Source organism: Oratosquilla oratoria, chromosome 43 (genome assembly GCF_046742065.1).
Source record: "Oratosquilla oratoria isolate Oo_2021 chromosome 43, ASM4674206v1, whole genome shotgun sequence".
NCBI lineage: Eukaryota > Metazoa > Arthropoda > Malacostraca > Stomatopoda > Squillidae > Oratosquilla > Oratosquilla oratoria.
In genome coordinates, this window is record NC_134819.1 from 17,930,825 (window position 1) to 17,950,312 (window position 19,488).

At 41.3% G+C, this 19,488-nt stretch overlaps 1 protein-coding gene across 3 annotated transcripts in view; it reads left to right on the top strand.

Moving 5' to 3' along the window:
- The window catches only part of LOC143021950 (uncharacterized), a 62,309-nt gene that overhangs the window by 14,673 nt on the left and 28,148 nt on the right, over window positions 1–19,488 (top strand). For all 3 annotated transcript variants that reach the window (XM_076179866.1, XM_076179864.1, XM_076179865.1), the window contains exons 3-6: window positions 4,681–4,823; window positions 9,882–10,149; window positions 11,405–11,562; window positions 19,251–19,485. In XM_076179866.1, coding sequence (XP_076035981.1) covers window positions 4,681–4,823; window positions 9,882–10,149; window positions 11,405–11,562; window positions 19,251–19,485 — 804 coding nt within the window. The remainder of the gene's footprint in view (window positions 1–4,680; window positions 4,824–9,881; window positions 10,150–11,404; window positions 11,563–19,250; window positions 19,486–19,488) is intronic.

A 19,488-nucleotide genomic window follows, 5' to 3' on the forward strand; every position in this document is an offset into this window, starting at 1 on the left:
TGGAAACATTTACCGTGGACAGGGCAATCTTTATCGGGAGGAGTGGAGAGACGAATAGCACATCTGTTAGCATAGTGGCCTGGGGTTTTACAATAATAGCAAATAACAGTGGAACATGAGAAGGATCTTTGTCTAGGTCGAGAAATAGATCTGGGACAGAAGGTGGATTTATGCCGAGAGGGAGATTGGGACACATGTGGAATTGCTAAAGTAGGTTTGGGGATAGGGGCTGGCTGGGCATCAATGTCTGTCAGTGTCTTTGGTGACTCTTGGATCTGATGAGACAAAGTTGAGATGGTCATATTTGGAGTGAACTGTATGGATTTGGTTTTGTTTAAGGTGTCTGGATGGAGAAGAGAAAGAAAGCGAAAGTACGCAAAGAGGGATGCAACCTGGTTAAGGGAGATTTTTCCATCGGCATCAACCCAGTTGGAAGATGCTAGAGTGGATTTTAGACGAGCCTTTAGGTCTGAAGCAAGTCTTGCAGCCTTTTCTTTTCTGACATAAGGAGGAGAGTTTATTTGGAAGGCAAGGTCATATAGGGGAGTGAGAACACCAAGGGTAGTGTGTTGGCCAAATTGAGTCTTAATTAACTCAACAAAAGTAGTATATGTGTTGCATTCTTGAAATGCATCTGTTTGCAGGATGTCTCCAGCTACGGAGTTCTGATCAACAAAGCTGCGTAGGACACTGAGTTTTTCATCATCAGTAGTGCAATTTCTACGATTAATAGCTGCTTCGACATTGTTAAGGAATGAATGGAAGGGAATATTGGAACCTGTGAATTTGGGTACGTCTACCGTGTCGTGTACAATAGTCATGAGTTGACGGGATTGTTGGGTTGAGGAAAAAGCCATGTTGGTAGGGCTTAAACTTGGGGATGAGAACGGAGAAAAAGGTAGGGGTGGAAGGTCGTTTAGTGACACACTGAGTAGCGATGAGAATTTTAGGGAGGGATGAGGTGAAGGTGTTGAGTCTGTGGATGAAGGTAGACTCTGGAGGGAGGGGCTACGAAAAATATTACAAGGAAAGTCTGTCATAAAGGATGCACTGACTGCCAAAATGGTTTTCCACTTACCTTAGAAATACTAGAAGAAGACGTCTTGAAATGTAGAGAGAAGACACAGAGGGATGGAGAAACACACAGGTGAAATGGAAGAGAAGTGGATTTTGCTGTAAACAGTGGAAGATTTTAGTAAAGGCACACAGAATTATAGGTAAATATACACAATGCAAAGAAATATTATAGGACTTATAAGGAATTATGAAGAAAATATTTGAATTAATGTTGGCAATATATATATATACAAAAATGCAGATAGTAATAGTTATGATGTAAACAACATAAAACTGTAACACTATTGTTTGTGAAAGCAATTTCTAACTAATTCACACGAAAACACTGTAATGTTACGAATTAATATATTGGTGCACTTGAATACACAAAACAAAGTTCAAGAATGTCACTTATGGAGGAGGGGGTGGTCGTAGTGGATATGTAGTCCGCGGGCCCGTTGTGAGGAACGGAGAGCGTATGGAGGAGGTGGACGTCACGTCACGCAGTTGTGGCGTTGAGGTGGAAGATGGTGACCTCGTTTGACGTCACGATGAGGGGAAAGGATTTCAACGCTCGTGGTCGAGAAGTCCACTTGGGAAGTGGAGAAGTGGAGCAGAGACCGGAACTGCATAATCCACTTGAAGAAGGAGATGAGTGGAAGTACACGTTTGCGGGAATTTGGAGTTCACGCGTATGCTGTGATGTACTTTCTGTTGGAGAGCTGAACCGAAGAATGATTGACAGCTGGGTAGGGGGTGCGAGCTGAAGGGTGACGGTGAGAGTGAAAGACGGGAAATGCGAACGATGGCTTGGCTTGGGTAGCGACGAACTTGGTTGGGCAGGTGAGATGACCCTATAAGCGCCTTGTGGAATGCCGTTTGGAGGGCAGAGAATTGCTTGAAAATGCAATATGGGATCACACAAGGAGCGCAGACTGGAAAAAGGGTCACACAGATCTTCACTATGTTGTAAACAATGCAGACAGGGTTGTAGACTGCCAATGCAATGGCGGAGACGCTGTGGGTAGGCCGGTCGGGGGAGCACTTCTAATTCTCGACACCGCGCCACCATTTATTGTTTTGGTACAATAAAGGAGTAAAGAAACACTTCGTGTTCTTAAAGTTAATATTATTGTACGAGTAAGGTACACTTCGTCTTTCCACTCTTCACACAGTCACGGTAATGCACTGATGCGTACAGAACGAGCTCACACAAAAATCTGGCGTCGTGCGTGACAAAGCACCCGGGATCCTATCCAAACAGTTGCTAAATTTTATTTTATCTACTTTTTTCAATTAATCACTTGCACACAGAAATTTTACATTCATACACCTTCAGTTACACAACAACTTAATTTGACAGTAAAGATGATCTATATCCCATTCACTCAACTTTCGCATTACAATTTATATGACAATTAACAAGTACAACAACTTCTAGAACTCTGGAACTCACGCTAAAGCACGCACGCATGCACACACATACACAGAAACTACGCATTAATTTAATTCTACATGTAGTCTAATTTCTAACCAATACATGCATACAATACTCCATTTCTAATCCTGACACAAGCTCTACTACACATAAAAACTCTTGACAGCTCCCAGAAGCTTTCCTCCTATCCCGTATATCCGCAAAACCTCCCACAGTGCCTTTCTGTCTACCCTATCATAAGCCTTTTCCAGGTCCATAAAGGCCAAAAAAAACATTCTTCCCCTTTCCTATAGCTTTCTCACATATCTGTCTTACCACAAAAATCTGATCTACACAACCTCTACCCGTCCTAAATCCACACTGTTCCTCACCAAATTACTCCCTCTGTTCCTCTCCTAATCCTCTCAATCAAGATCCTCCCATAAGCCTTCCCAACTACACTTAACAAGCTAATCCCTCTGAAACTACTACATTCACACTTGTCCCCTTTTCCCTTTTAAAATTGAACTATACAGGCACTCCTCCAGTCCTCCGACACTCTACCCTCTCTCCAGCAAACATTAAATAACCTCACCAACCAGTCCACCATCACTGTACCTCCTTTTTTTAGACATTCTGCATGGTATCCATCCAGACCAGGTGCCTTACCTGCTTTCATCATCTTAACACACCTCATCCTTCCTTGTTTCTCCTCCATTTTCCTCGCTCATCACAATCATTTTCTTAGCATTTCCCTCCCTATCCTCCTTCACATTTAGCAACTCCCTAAAATATTCTGCCCATCTTCCCCTTACTGCCTTTCTCTTCCATTATCATCTCTCCATCTGCACCTTTTACCTTTTCTTCTCTACTTGATTCGCCTCCTCTTCCTCTCTTAATTTCTTTCCAAAACATCTTTTTATTACTTTCAAAATTTTCTGTCATACTCTTACCCCATTTCACATCTACTCTCCTCTTTGCCTCCTTTACCTTTTGCTTTACTTCTCTTTTTTTTTTTTTTTTTTTTGTACCTCTCATATGACTCCCTCGTCCTATTTTGTAACCAATCTGTGAAAGCTCGTTTCTTCTCTTCTACAACCTTCTGTGTTTCCTCATCCCACCTCTCACTACCCTTCCTTCTATTTCCTCTTGTCCTTCTTGTTCCACACACCATCTTTGCACACTTTATGACTCCTTCCTTGAACCATCCCCATTCCTCCTCCACACCTAGCTCTACTCTATCCTTCACTCCCTCCCACTCCTCCCTCAGCTTCTTCTTGTACTCCTTCTCCTTTTGCTTTTCATTTAACCTCTTCAGTACGGGCCAAAATCTCGCAGGCAGCATTAGCTGCCAGACGTACGATGTGTCGTAATAATACTTGCATCATAAAATATAGTCACCGCTTATATCGATCGTTCTCTCTTTCACCCGTGAATTTTGATAACCATAGAAAATGTGATGAAGACAGTTTAGAGAGTATGTCATTATGCAGGGGCAACTACAATAAATATTATCAAGACGCCGATATGGCAGCCTCGCGTATCCACTTGCTCCTCATGCCGCCTACGTATGCGGCACAGTAGTTCACTCTAAGTACCTCCCTACCTTTTGTCCCTTTCCTCTTCCTCCATCTATCCTCCACTCTCAACTTACCTTCCACCAAAAAATGATCTAATATTCCCCCACCCTCTCCCCTTAGCACATGTACATCCTTAACTCTTCCTATCATAATCCTATTTACCACTACATAGTCCATTAATGCTCTATCTACCACCCTTCCCTCCACCCTCTCCCATGTGTACTTATGCTTGACTTTCTTCCGAAACACTGTATTTGCTATCATCAACTCTCCATTATAATGGGAAATTTGTTGTAAAGGTTGTATCTATAGTTCATTTACATATATAGTGTGAATCAAACTTGGAAAGTGGTTGGTGGAATAGTATTAATATTTGAAGAAAAGGGGAATAGGAGTACAGGTGCATGATAGGAGCAAGAAGGGGTGATATGTACATTGAAAATAGGGAAAAGAGAATGAAATGAGGAAGTAGAATCCATGCAATGTTATCATTATTGTTAGTGCTGTTGCTATTTATAATATTTAGTATCATGATGGCTGGGTGGAGTAAAGTGCTAGCATTGGTAATGGCTGAAATATTAAAGAAGATTAGTGGCATTCTTTTAATACTCATTTTTTTCCTATCAGAGGAACGATACCAAAAGTTATTGAAGTGGAGGGATGAGAAGCGTAAGATGCTGGAAGTAGAAAAAAGACTAAAGAAACCTGCTTTCAAAACAGGGCTCTATCATCCTGAAAATCCCAAATATCTTGTCAGTGATACAGAAAAGGTAAGGCTAGTTTCATTCAATTAATTATTTTAAACCATTTACCCTTTATGGAATGTATATTATTGTGTGTTTATATTTGTATTGTGCAAGAGTGGATGTTAGCCTAAGACACCTGATCCCTAACATTCACAGGTTCCACATTCATGGTTCACTTTTCATGTTTTTGTTTTGGTGTATTGGCTGCATATTATTGTACAATAAAAATCTGCTCAGTAGCATGCAGCTGATACTTTACAGTCTGTATGAGGTGCCCCTACAGAACAGAGTCACACATCATTTTGTTTGTATTAGAGGAAATGTCCACTCATAGTTAAATGATGCTACTTTATGGTGCTGTTACTGTCCCTCCATTATGCTGTCTAGATGGAAAAATTTTATGACTGAAGTTTCGCAGAGTTCCATTCTTGGGGCACTTCTATTCATAGAATATATGATATAGACCACAAACTGAAATCTATTGTCTCCAGATTTGCTGATGATGCAAAATTGTGCAGAATGGCAAATTATGACTTAAACCAATTAGATATTCAGGAAGATTTAGATAAACTACAGCAGTGGTCTGAAAAGTGACTAATGAAATTTAACACAAGTAAATGGAAGGTTATGAACAGGTCAAAATAACAGTAATTACAATTACAAATTATTTGGAAATTCATTAACAAAAGTGGTTAGTGAAAAGGATCTCATCGTAATTATCAGTAACAATCTCAAATCATCTAAGCAGCATATGCTTTCTCAGAGGCTGAAAATTTTTCAGCCTCTGAGAAAGCATATAAAATTCTAGGACTGATTGCACAATCTTTTGACTTTAAAACTTCATCTCTCTTTAACAAGCTATATAAATCGTTAGCTCATCCAAATTTGGAATATGCTGTTTTCATATGGTCACCGAATCTCACTAAAGATATTTACAGATTTACAGGTTAAAGTACAACGGCGAGCCACAAAACTTGTTCCAAATATCAAAAATAAATACAGAAATCGGCTAAAACATATGAATCTGTTTCCAGGTTCATTCATTGTACATTAAAATCTTTTTATTTTATGCATTAATTAAAAAGAAATAGATATGGATACTAAGAAGAGATTGTATGAAGGAGTGATTGTGCCAACAGTGGGTAAGAGGGAGTATAATAGCTAGATAGTGAGAAATGAGATGGTGATGGGGAGAAGAAGGGTGGAAAGGGAGCTGGGAGATAGGGTTGATGAAAGAGTATTGGTATGGTTTGGACACATGAAAAGGATGAGTGAAGAAAGACTAGTAAAAGAGAGGTGGAAGGAGTGAATACAAGGGGACATCCTAGGATGAGATGGATGGATGGGGTAAAGGGGGCATTGGGAAAGAGGGGATTGTCTGTTGAGGAAGGATGGAAGAAGACAGAAAATAGGGGTGAATGAAGAATGGTTGTGTATGGATGATGCTGTGATGCATGGGGGTGAGGTAGTATGTGTGAGAAATTGATGCAGCCTGAAGGGATTTCTCCCCATCCTATTCTGCATGAGGGGATAGATAGGGTGGGTTGCCAATTTAATGAAGACCTTGCTTTGGTTGTACTGTGTCTTGCAACACTGCTTCTGACCCAGGGCAGCAGGCGAGATGCAGGGATGACCCATCATCCAGGAGGTGCCAAGATAAGAGGGAGGATGGAGGGAAGTGGAATATGTTAGGGATGGAATGGGTGGGAGTGGTTTTTGTGCCTTTGTCTTTTGTCTACCTCCCTTATAAGGGGGGGAAACCTTTGGTATATTTATGTATATATTTTAGATGTGCTGTGTCTTGCGACACTGCTTCTGACCCAGGGCGGTGGGCAAGGTGCAGGGATGACCTGTCATCCAGGAGGTGCTCAGATGAGAGGGAGGGTGGGAGGGGTGTGGAGTGTATTTAGGGATGAAATGGGTGGGAGTGTTTTTATGCCTTTCCCTTTTTGGCTACCTCCCTTGAAAGGGGGAAAAAGCCTTGGTATATGTATGTATGTACAAATTATTTTGGGGTGGACAGGAAGGCACTGTGGGAGGTATTGCAGATATATGAGATAAAAGGAAAGCTTTTATGAGCAGTCAAGAATTTTTAAGAGAGTAGGAGAGCTTGTGTTAGAATCAGAAATGGAGAGAGTGAGTGGATTGAGGTAAAGGTGGGACTTCATCAGGGATGCGTTTTGTCGCCCTGGCTGTTCAATTTATACATGGATGGGGTGGTGTGAGAGGTAAATGTAAGGATAATGGGTCTGGGATTGGAGATAGTTAAAAAAAAAATGGTGAAAAGTGGGAGATAAGCCAGTTGTTGTTTGCTGATGCCACTGCACTTGTGGCAGGATCAGAGGAGGGATTGAGAAAGTGACAGAGTTTGGGAAGGTGTGTGAAAGAAGGAAGTTGAAGATTAAAGTGGGTAAAAGTAAGGTGATGAGATGTACAAGGGGAGAAAGTGGCACCAGACTGGAAGTGAGTATTAAGGGAGAGAGACTGGAGGAAGTGGATATTTTTAGATATTTGGGTGGAAATGTGACAGGAAAGGGAGGAGTGGGGGTGGAGGTTAGAATGTAGATTGAGAGAAGCAAGTAAATGCCTAGGGTGATTAAAAAATGTAATGAGAAATAGACATTTGGTAATGGATGCACATCCACAGCAAGGGCACTTCATTAAATTAGCGGCCCCCCCCCCCCCCCCCCCCCCTCTCCGTTCCCACATGCAGAAAAGGAGAAGATGGGGGAAAATCCCTTCGGGCTCCATCAATTTATTTCTCATACATACTCCCTCACCCCCCATCCCCCACCCACTCCCCTCATGCATCACAACATCATTCAAAGGATTACAAAGGCGGAGCATGCCGACAGGAGACCTTTTGATCCATATCTAGGTCGGATGCGAAAAAAAAATCATATTAATAATAAAATAATAAATAAAAACTATGATAATGTAAATAACAAATAAAATACATGAATAAATGCATAGGTATAGTTAAATGATAAACCAACAGGTAAATAGTAAATAATAATAAATTGACATATAACTAATAATAAATAAAAATCACAGACAAATGATAACAAAACAAAAACAAATAATATAAGATAAATTATAATCATTACAGCATCTTACTTAGGTATTTATCTAAATGATTCTTAAAGCTTTGAACTGAACTACATTGCACTACCTGTGCAGGAAGTTTATTCCATTCATTAACTACACGGTTGGCAAAGTTGTTTCTACCTACTTCCAAATTGAATCTATTTCCGGACAGTTTCTTGTCTGATTCTCATTCAATGTAAAAATTTTGTCACTTTTGATGTTGTCAATTCCCTTTAGAATTTTAAAGACCTGTATCAAGTCACCTCTGAGTCTACGCTTTTTTAGGGATTCATATGTTTTAATCGATTTTCGTATGATTTATTTTTGATATTTGGAATCAGTTTTGTGGCTCGCCGTTGTACTCTTTCCAATCTGTCAATGTCTTTAATGAGATTCGGTGACCATACGGAAACAGCATATTCCAAATGTGGATGAACTAACGATTTATATAGCTTGTTAATGAGTGATGGACTTTTGAAATCAAAAGATCGCGCAATCAGTCCTAGAATCTTATTCGCTTTCTCAGAGGCTGAAATACACTGCTTGGATGATTTGAGGTCGTTACTGATAATTACGCCGAGATCTTTTTCACTATCCACTTTTGTTAACGAATTTCCAAATAACTTGTAATCGTACTTACTGTTATTTTTACCTATGTGCATTACCTTGCATTTCCTTGTGTTAAATTTCATTAGCCACTTTTCAGACCATTGCTGTAATTGATCTACAGTAAATCTTCTTGAATATCTAATTGGTTTGAGTGACCATTTGCCACTCCGCACAGTTTTGTATCATCAGCAAATTTGGAAACAGTAGATTTTAGTCCATGGTCTATATCATTTATGTATACTATGAATAGAAGTGGCCCAAGAACGGAACCCTGAGGAACTCCACTTCCAACACTTTTCCATTCAGAAGTTTTTCCATTTAAAACAACTCTCTGTTTTCGATCATTCAACCAATTACTAGTCCAACCTAATAGGCTACCACTTATTCCATGCAAAGCTAATTTAGTAAGTAGTCTTTCATGTGGGACGGTATCAAAAGCTTTTGCAAAGTCTAGATATACTAAATCTATATTGTTTCTTTTGTCATAATTCGAGATAACTGTGTTGTAGAATTCGAGTAAGTTAGTCACGCAAGAACGTTTCCGTCTGAAACCATGCTGGCTATCATTTATCAATCATTCTCCATTCACCCATATCTTCTGTCCTCTCCCGTCCTTCCTCAACAGACATTCCCCTTTTACCCCATCCATTCATCCATCTCATCCTAGGTCGACCCCTCATGTTCACTCCTTCCACATCTGCCTTCCACACCTCTTTTACTAATCTTTCTTCACTTGTTCTCTCCATGTGTCCAAACCATCCCAATGCTCTTTCATCCACCCTATCTCCCAACTCCCGTTCCACCCCCATTCTCCGCCTCACCTCCTCATTTCTCACTCTATCTAGCCTAGTAACCCCTATCATACTTCTCAGACACCTCATCTCAAATCCATTCAAACTCCTCTCTTCCTCTCTTATGTTCCATGTATCTGCCCCATACAGTGCTGTCGGCACAATCACTCCATACAATCTCCTTTTTGCATCCATTTTCAAATGTCTATTTCTTATTACACTTTTTGGTCCACCAAGGCATTAACTTGTGTCTCTCAATCTACATTCTACCTCCGCCTCCACTCCTCCCTTTCCTGCCACATTCGCACCCAAGTATCTAAAAATTTCCACTTCCTCTAGTTTCTCTCCCTTAATGCTCACATCCAGTCTGCTGCCACTTTCTCAATGATACAGAAAAAATTATTATATTTTTGGAATCAACAGAGAAAACTTACTTATAATAAAAAAAAAAATGTTACATTGTGGTTATGACCTTACTGTGTTATATAGACAGTCTCTTTAGCTAGCCTAATGTGTATTGCCAAATGTTAATATTCTTATTTTAGAAACATTCTTTACCATAATGTTTGTGTTAGATTAACTGTTACAATTCCAGATACCACCAGAGTCAAAGTTGAATATGACACATACTCCTGCAAAGTGTAGTTCTACAACAAAACCAGCAAAGGTCTGGCATAATGTGTCATCGACTGTAGGTACACCAAGCCAGGCCCAGATGAAGCCAATTCTAAGATTTCGCACTGGTGTAACTCCATCATTGGGTTGTGTTAAGCCAAAAGTACTAAGAGGCCTCAATACTCCACAAAATGAAACACGGGCACCACTTCGAGCATCTTCAAGACTCCAAAACAGATTCAGTAAAGGTTTGTCATTAATGAGTTTCATCCTGCTTACATTTCATTTCTTACTCTTGAAATTGGTTCTATTCCTGTGACCTTCCAATCTCACCCACCAATTCTAAACTTTTACCTAACATTCTTGTATTTATCTCTTCCATCACCCAATCTATACATAATGAACAACTATGACAATATAACTCAAACCTAACACTGCCCCATGTTTGTATCAACCTATTCACTCTATTCCTGGCCTTCATGTATTGGCTTCTACTCATGTAAGGAGTTGACTGTCTTTGCAGACTTACTCATATTCTATATATTTGTAATATGCTTCACAAACTTCTCTGTCAATCCCATGACATGCCTTTTCACAGTCCAGTGGATTTTTTTTTATGTGCAATTAACTATTGAGTTATACAAGTTTTAGATTTGTGCCACTCTCCAGGGTGGCAAGGTCTTCTTGTGACAGTTTGCCCCTCATCCTGTTGTGGTGGGTGGGGGGATGGTCGGTCACAAGATGTAGACGACATCACCACACCATCATCTATGTAGCATGTGTTGCACTTGATGGATGATGTTGTTGTTGTTTTTTTATAGGTTTTGTGCCTATAGAACATGTATGAGCCTAGGTTGAATTCTGTCTCCAGCTGGAGGTAGGTGTGGGAGGGTAGAGTACTGACCTTCCTGTTTGTGTATGAATTAGGGGCCAGAAGTTGGTAGGAAATGAGTGAGAGAATTTTTTTTTTTTTTTTTTTTTTTTTTTTTTTTTTTTTTTTTTTTTTTTTTTTTTTTTTTTTTTTTTTTTTTTTTTTTTTTTTTTTTTTTTTTTTTTCTTCAGACAATATAATGAACAGGTGTGGGTGAATCAGCTCTAGCTGTCATGCCATATTGTGGTGGTGTTGTTTTGATGCATTGCCTTTGATCTGAGCTATGTCATAGGAAACAAGGTATAAATATAGGATGGACATTGACTGGGATTTTGGTGTGTGTAGGGGTGGGTGTACATTTTGACTTGGCCATCCCATTACAAGAAAGAAAATGTGTTTTAGTATATATTTATGTCTTTGTAGGTAGGAGTATTTGATGAAGATAGAAATTGACCCAGGGCAGTGGGTGGTAGACATGGATGACCTTTCATCCACAAGGAGACCAGATGAGAGGGAGAAAAGGGTGGTGGATGGTAGTGGGTATGTGTCTTTTGACTTGGCTACCTGCCAAGGGAGGGAAAAAAAACATGGTATATAGATAGAAACTGATCATATCATATATATATTTTTAGGGACACCTATAAGGAAAACAAGTTACAAGAAAAAGAAAATCAGCAATGTCATCACAGACAAGGAACCTATTGTTGCCAGGAACAAGAAGAAAAAAGAAAATGTTCATGTTGATACAACCTCATTCATGACATTTGCACCAGAAAACTTCATGTTTGAAGTAAGTTGTTTATTTTTTGGTAAAGGTTTTTGGCAGTCACACACACACACATGTATATGTATATATATATATATGTGTGTGTGTGTGTGTTTTTTACCTTGCTGTATCATATGGGAAGGGGAGTTATGTTTATGGTGTCCCGTCTTTGTATCTCACAGTATCTAGTTTGCTCTTGCATTCATGTATGGTTTTTACACACACTTGTTTCACCCAATTTGTTCCAGACATCCACTCTGTGTAGAAAGCTGTTCTTTCTCAGGTCCCTTCTATAACTGTCCTTTTTGAGTTTATTTACATGCCCTCTTGTATTTCTGTTATCCCAATTTAGTAAGTCTTCTCTATCAAGGACTTTCATTCCTGTCATGATTTTATAGATGGTCAACAGGTCACTTCTTTCTCTTCTTTGTTCCAGAGTCAGTAATTCCAGTTTTGACAATCTCTCCTATAATAGTTTTGAAAGTGTTGGGGCCATCTTCATAATTGCTCTTTAGATTCTTTCAATTTTCTTTGTATTCTTTGTAGTACTGGGTGTCCATAATGGCCTTATCTATTGTAACTTGTATTTTCTTCATCATTTCTTCACCCAAGTAGGTAAAAGCCACCTTTATCGATCTTAACAAGTTGTAGGTTTCTCCAACAGTTTTATTTATCTGTTTATCAGGAGTCATGTCCTTTGTAGTAATCACTCCCAGGTTGTTTTCAGAGCTCACTTTCTTTACTTCCTTTGTACCGATTTTATATTGTCCTAATGGGATGTACAAGGGGAGAGTGGCAGCAGGCTGGAAGTGAGCATTAAGGGTGAAAGACTGGAGGAAGTGGATAGTTTTAGATACTTGGGTGGAAATGTGGCAGGAAAGGGAGGAGTGGGGTGAAGATAGAATGTAGATTGAGAGAAGCGAGTAAATGCCTTGGTGGATTAAAAAGTGTATTGAGAAATAGACATCTGGGAATGGATGATAAGAGGAGGTTATATGAATGAGTGATTGTGCCAACAGCACTGTACAGGGCAGAAACATGGAACATGAGAGAGAAAGAGAGGAGTTTGAATGTGTTTGAGATGAAATGTCTGAGAAGTATGATAGGGGTTACTGGGCTAGATAGAGTGAGAAATGAGGTGAGGAGAAGAACAGGGGTGGAAAGGGAGTTGGGAGATAGGGTTGATGTAAGAGTATTAGGATGGTTTGGACACATGGAAAGAATGAGTGAAGAAAGGTTAGTAAAAGAAGTCCTAGGATGAGATGGATGGATGGGGTGAAAGGAGCATTACAAAAGAGAGGAATGTCTGTGGAGGAAGCACAAGAGAGGACAGAAGATAGGGGTGAATGGAGAGGGGCTGTGTATAGATGATGCTGTGATGTATGAGGGGGAATGGGTGGGGGATGGGGGGTGAGGAAGTATGTATGAGAAAAAAAATTGACGCAGCCCAAAGGGATTTCTCCCCATCTCCTTTTCTGCATGGGGGGGTTGCCGAATTTATGAAGCGGCCTTGCTGTGGATGTGCTGTGTCTTGCAACACTGCTTCTGACCCAGGGCATTGGACAGGATGCAGGGATGACCCATCATCGAGGAGGTGCCAAGATAAGAGGGAGGGGAGTGGAATATATAGGAAATGGAATGGATGGGAGTGGTTTCTATGCCTTTTTCTTTTTGGCTACCCCCCATGTAGGGGGAAAAAGCCTTTGGTATATGTATGTATATATATTCTTTCTCTCTCCAAATTCCATGATGCTACATTTCTTTATGTTGAAGTCCATTTCCCACTCCTGACTCCATTCCCAAAACCTGTTTGGGTCTCTTTGGTGACTCACAGTCCTTTTTTGTACTTTCCTCATCCTTGGTGGATTAAAGAGTGTAATGAGGAATAGACATTTGGGAATGGATGCTAAGAGGAGTCTGTATGAAGGAGTGATTGTGCCAACAGCACTGTATGGGGCGGAAACATGGAACATAAGAGAAGAAGAGAGAAGGAGTTTGAATGTGTTTGAGATGAGGTGTCTGAGAAGTATGATGTGGGTTACTAGGCTAGATAGAGTGAGAAATGAGGAGGTGAGGAGGAGAACAGGGGTGGAAAAGGAGCTGGGAGATAGGGTTGATGAAAGAATGAGTGAAGAAAGACTAAAAGAGGTATGGAGGGAGTGAACATGAGGGGACGTCCTAGGATGAGGTGGATGGATGGGGTGAAGGGGGCTTTGGGGAAGAGGGGAATGTCTGTTGAGGAAGGACGGGAGAGGACAGAAGACAGGGGTGATTGGAGAATGGTTGTATATGGATGATGTTGTGATGCATGAGGTGGAATGGGCGGGGGGATGGGGGTGAGGTAGTATGTGTGAGCAAAATTTGACTTGGCCCGAAGGGATTTGTCCCCGTCGTCTCCTTTTATGCAATGGGACGGAGAGGGGTGGGTTGCCGATTTAATGAAGTGGCCTTGCTGTGGATGTGCTGTGTCTTGCAACACTGCTTCTGACCCAGGGCAGTGGACAAGGTGCAGGGATGACCCGTCATCCAGGAGGTGCTCAGATAAGAGGGAGGGTGGAGGGGTGTGGAGTGTATTCAGGGATGGAATGGGTGGAAATGATTTTATGCTTTTCCCTTTTTGGCTACCTCCCTTGTAAGGGGGAAAAAGCCTTGGTATATGTATGTATGTATGTATGCAAGAGACCATAAGGCCTACACTAGGCAGCTCCGCATCCATCACCACCTGTCATCCCCATCTATAAAGTAGTCTAATCGTTTTTTAAAACAACTGATAGTTTCAGCACTTACTACATGGTTACTAAGTTTATTCCATTCATCGACCACCCTATTAGTAAACCAATTCTTGCCTATTTCCTTCTTAAGTCTAAATTTGTCCAGTTTATACCCATTACTGCAAGTCTTGCCTTGTTGTTTTATTATGATGACCTTGTTTGCTTCACCCTTGTTATAGCCTTTGATCCACTTGAACACTATTAGATCACCCTGCACTCTGCGTCTTTCCAGAGTGTAAGTTTAGGTGCCTAAGCCTCTCTTCGTAAGGCAAATTTCCGAGTCCATGTATCATTTTGGTCATTCTTCTCTGTACTGATTCTAGTGAATATGTCCATTTTGTAGGTGGATTAAAGAGTGTAATGAGGAATAGACATTTAGGAATGGATGCGAAGAGGAGACTGTATGAAGGAGTGATTGTGCCAACAGCACTGTATGGGGCAGAAACGTGGAACATAAGAGAAGAAGAGAGAAGGAGTTTGAATGTGTTTGAGATGAGGTGTCTGAGAAGTATGGTGGGGATTACTAGGCTGGATAGAGTGAGAAATGAGGAGGTGAGGAGGAGAACAGGGGTAAAAAAGGAGCTGGGAGATAGGGTTGATGAAAGAATATTAGGATGGTTTGGACACATGGAAAGAATGAGTGAAGAAAGACTGGTAAAAGAGGTGTGGAGGGAGTGAAGATGAGGGGATGTCCTAGGATGAGGTGGATGGATGGGGTGAAGGGGGCTTTGGGGAAGAGGGGAATGTCTGTTGAGGACGGAAGACAGGTGAGTGGAGAATGGTTGTATATGGATGATGTGTGATTGCATGAGGAGGAATGGGCGGGGGGTGGGGTAGTATGTGTGAGTAAATTTTGACGCAGCCTGAAGGGATTTCTCCCCGTCCTCTCCTTATATGCAAGGGGGGGTCGCCGATTAAATGAAGCGGCCTTGCTGTGGATATGCTGTGTCTTGCGGCACTGCTTCTGACCCAGGGCGGTGGGCAAGGTGCAGGGATGACCCATCATCCAGGAGGTGCTCAGATGAGAGGGAGGGGTGTGGAGTGTATTTAGGGATGAAATGGGTGGGAGTGTTTTTATGCCTTTCCCTTTTTGGCTACCTCCCTTGAAAGGGGGAAAAAGCCTTGGTATATGTATGTATGTAGGACGGAGACCAAAACTGTACCACATAGTCAAGGATGGGTCTAACTATCGCTAGAGTTTAATAATTACCTCTGCACTTCTATTCGTTACCATCCTAGCAATGAAGCCTAATGCACTGTTAGCTTTATTTCTGGCGCTAATGCACTGCTTCCTGGTTTTAAGGTCCAGACTCACCAGAACTCCCAAGTCCCTCTCGCACTCAGATTTTTCTAAAAACGTGTTATCTAAGTTGTATCTATTTTCGGGGTTGTGTAGCCCTACATTAACACGCTACACTTAGAGATATTGAAGTTCATTTGCCATTTCACTGACCATGTTAACAATTTATTAAGATCATCCTGCAGAATCTGGGTGTCGTCTCCTGACCTAATTAGGCGTCCTATTTTAGTGTCGTCCGCAAACTTACTAACATCACTATTTATCCCATCGTCTAAGTCGTTTATGTACATAATGAACAACAAGGGACCAAAAACCGAGCCCTGGAAGACCCCGCTCGTTATATTGCCCCACCTAGATTTTATTCCATTTATGGTGACCCGCTGTTTTCAGTTACTATGGTTTCCAGTGTGTGTGTAAAACATTGCTATTTCATTGATGGCCTATTTAGTTGTGTCCAAAGGAAGGATAGGAAGAGTTCTGGATATCCATGTTCTTAGGGGACAGAGTGGAGAAGTGTCAGATAATGTGTTGATAACAAGGAAATTGAAAGTGGAAAAAGAGGGAAAGGGCACAAGGTAGAGAGGTGCTTAGAGTAAGCAATTTGAATGAGAAGGAAAAGAAGGAACACGAGGAGAAGTGTGACAGGTGGTGACCCAGGCCAACAGAGTAGAGGTGGGAGGAGAAGAGTAATGGGTTTGTTCCAAGGAGGAAGTGACAAGGTGTATAAAAGGTGGTATGTGGAATGAGGAGGATGTTAGGGAATAGAAGGAAGGGTAATGACTGTTGGGATGATGATGGTAGTGAAGGAGAAATGAGCATATATGGATTGGTTGCAATATAGGACTCGGGAAGCACATGAGTGATATGAAAAGAAGAAAGAAGCAAAATATAAGATAAAGGAGGCCAAGAGGAGAGCAGATGGATCTATTTTCCCTAAAAAGGTAGATTCATGGTTGACTTAACAGATTTTCAAGATTTTAAAGAGAATTGACAGTAGGTAAATACACAAAATACTATACTGTCAATGTATAGCATACATATACCAAAGGCTTTTTCCCCCTTACAAGGGAGGTAGCCAAAAAACAAAGGCATAAAAACCATTCCCACCTATTCCATCCCTAATGCACTCCACTCGCTACCCTCCTTCTTATCTTGGCACCTCCTGGATGACAGGTCATCCCTGCATCTTGTCCACTGCCCTGGGTCAGAAGCAGTGTTGCAAGACACAGCACATCCACAGTAAGGCCGCTTCATTAAATCAGCGAACCCCCCCCCCCTCTTCCCACATGCAGAAAAGTAGTTATTGTATAGCAACTTAAGCCACTTCCATACGGTGACGCCTACGTAGGCGTCATGAGGAGCAAGTGGGTACGAGATGATGCCGACGTCGGCGTCTTGATTATAATTATTGTAGTCGTACCTAAACCTGAACTGGCTTCATCATATTTTCTATGGTTATCAAAATTCACAGGTGAAAGAGAACAAAGGAATGAGCACTGACTTTATTTTTTATAATGCGATTATTATGACGCAACATTGCACGTTGGGCAGCTAATGCTGCCAGACGTGCGATGTGCCCCGGAGTAAAGAGGTTAAGGAATATCTGTATGAATTTGAATAGATGAATACAGTAACTAGCTTGTGATAAAATAATTCTATTATTTTACCTCAAATAAACTGCTAATCATTCCCTGTGTGTTTAGAGTGGACCCCTGACTGCCTGTGGGACTTAACATTTGCGCACAAAAAAAAAAAAAAAAAAAAAATCCTGAATTTCTGTGGAACCTAACTAATGCATATTCGCAATTCTCCTGCCTATCTGCAAGGCCTATGCATCTTGGCAATAGTACTTCATTTATTTTTCTGGTAAATTGGAGTGGAGCATGTGGGGATGAAATGGGTGGGAGTGGATTTATGCCTTTGACTTTGGTTACTTCCCTTGTATACATGCATACCAAGACTTTCTCCCCCTTACAAGGGAGGTAGCCAAAAAGAAAAAGGCATGAAACCATTCCCACGCATTCCATCCCTAAATACACTTCACTCCCCTCCACCCTCCCTCTTATCTTAGCACCTCCTGGATGATGGGTAATCCCTGCACCTTGTCCACTGCCCTGGGTCAGAGGCAGTCGCAAGACACAGCACATCCACAGCAAGGCCGCTTCATTAAATTGGCAACCCCCCCCCTCCATCCCCCCATGCAGAAAAGGAGAACATACATACATACATATACCAAGGCTTTTTCCCCCTTACAAGGGAGGTAGCCAAAAAGGAAAAGGCATAAAATCATTCCCACCCATTCCATCCCTGAATACACTCCACACCCCTCCACCCTCCCTCTTATCTTAGCACCTCCTGGATGACATCAAATTTTTCTCACACATACTACCTCATCCCCCCACCCAGTCCATCTCATGCATCACAGCATCATCCATATACAACCATTCTCCATTCACCACTGTCTTCTGTCCTCTCCCGTCCTTCCTCAACAGACGTTCCCCTCTTCCCCAAAGCCCCCTTCACCCCATCCATCCATCACATCGTAGGTCGCCCCCTCATGTTCACTCCCTCCACATCTTCCTTCCATACCTCTTTTACTAATCTTTCTTCACTCATTCTTTCCATGTGTCCAAACCATCCTAATACTCTTTCATCGACCCTATTTCCCAACTCCCTTTCCACCCCTGTTCTCCTCTTAACCTCATTTCTCACCCTATCTAGCCTAGTAACCCCTATCATACTTCTCAGACATTTCATCTCAAACTCATCTCTTATGTTCCATGTTTCTGCCCTGTACTGTGCGGTTGGCACAATCACTCCTTTATATAATCTTCTCTTAGAATCCATTCCCAAATGTCTACTTCTCATTACACTTTTTAATCCGCCAAGGCATTTACTCACTTCTCTCAATCTACATTCTACTTCCATCCCCACTCCTCCCTTTCCTGCCACATTTGCACCCAAGTATCGAAAACTATCCACTTCCTCCAGTCTCTCTCCCTTAATTCTCCCTTCCAGCCTGTTGTCACTCTCCCCTTGTTCATCACATCACCTTACTTTTGTTCACATTTATCTTCAGCTTCCTTCTTTAACACCTCAAGCTCTGTCACTAACTTCCTCAATCCCTCCTCTGATCCTGCTACAAGCGCAGTGTCGTCAGCAAGCAACAACTGGCTTATTTCCCACTTCATCCATGAGGATCTAGAATGAGAGGAAAACAATGATTGATGGATGAGAGTGGGTGCAGGTCTTGGCTGGCTACCTCCCTTATAAGGGGGAATAGGTCCTTTGTATGTATATAGAGATACTTCCATTGGGTTTGGGTTGGTGCATGTGATGGGTCTGTGTTGCAGATTTGCTTAGTTTAATACAGTATTTCATGTTAAATTTACTATAGTTTGTAACCCACAAGGAAATTATAAATGTGCTTGTGCATATTGTTGCCAAAACAACTATGGCACAGCTTATGAAGTTCACAGAATAACCACAATTGGCAGACTGTTTGATGACATACTGCTCAGTCCTACAGCTTGTGTCTTCCCATATGTTGGCATGTCATGGAACTAGACTTGTAACTTTTTGATATCTAGTCATGCTCAACTTGTTTTGCTAATTCTAGGTACCATATTGATATGTTTCAGGCACCGAAGGGAATTGATACCATTACCTTAACTGAGTTTGGGTTGAAGTCAAGCAGTATAAATGTGAAGGATAGCAAAGTACTACAACCTGCAAGAGAAAACCATAGTGAATGTGAAGAAGGGGAAATATTTTATCCTGCTGAAGATTTCTATTTAGATGAAGAAAAGGCACCAAAGATGACTACATTTTTTTCTTCAAGAAATCAGGACCAGTATTTGGATGTTGTTGATGAAGGTA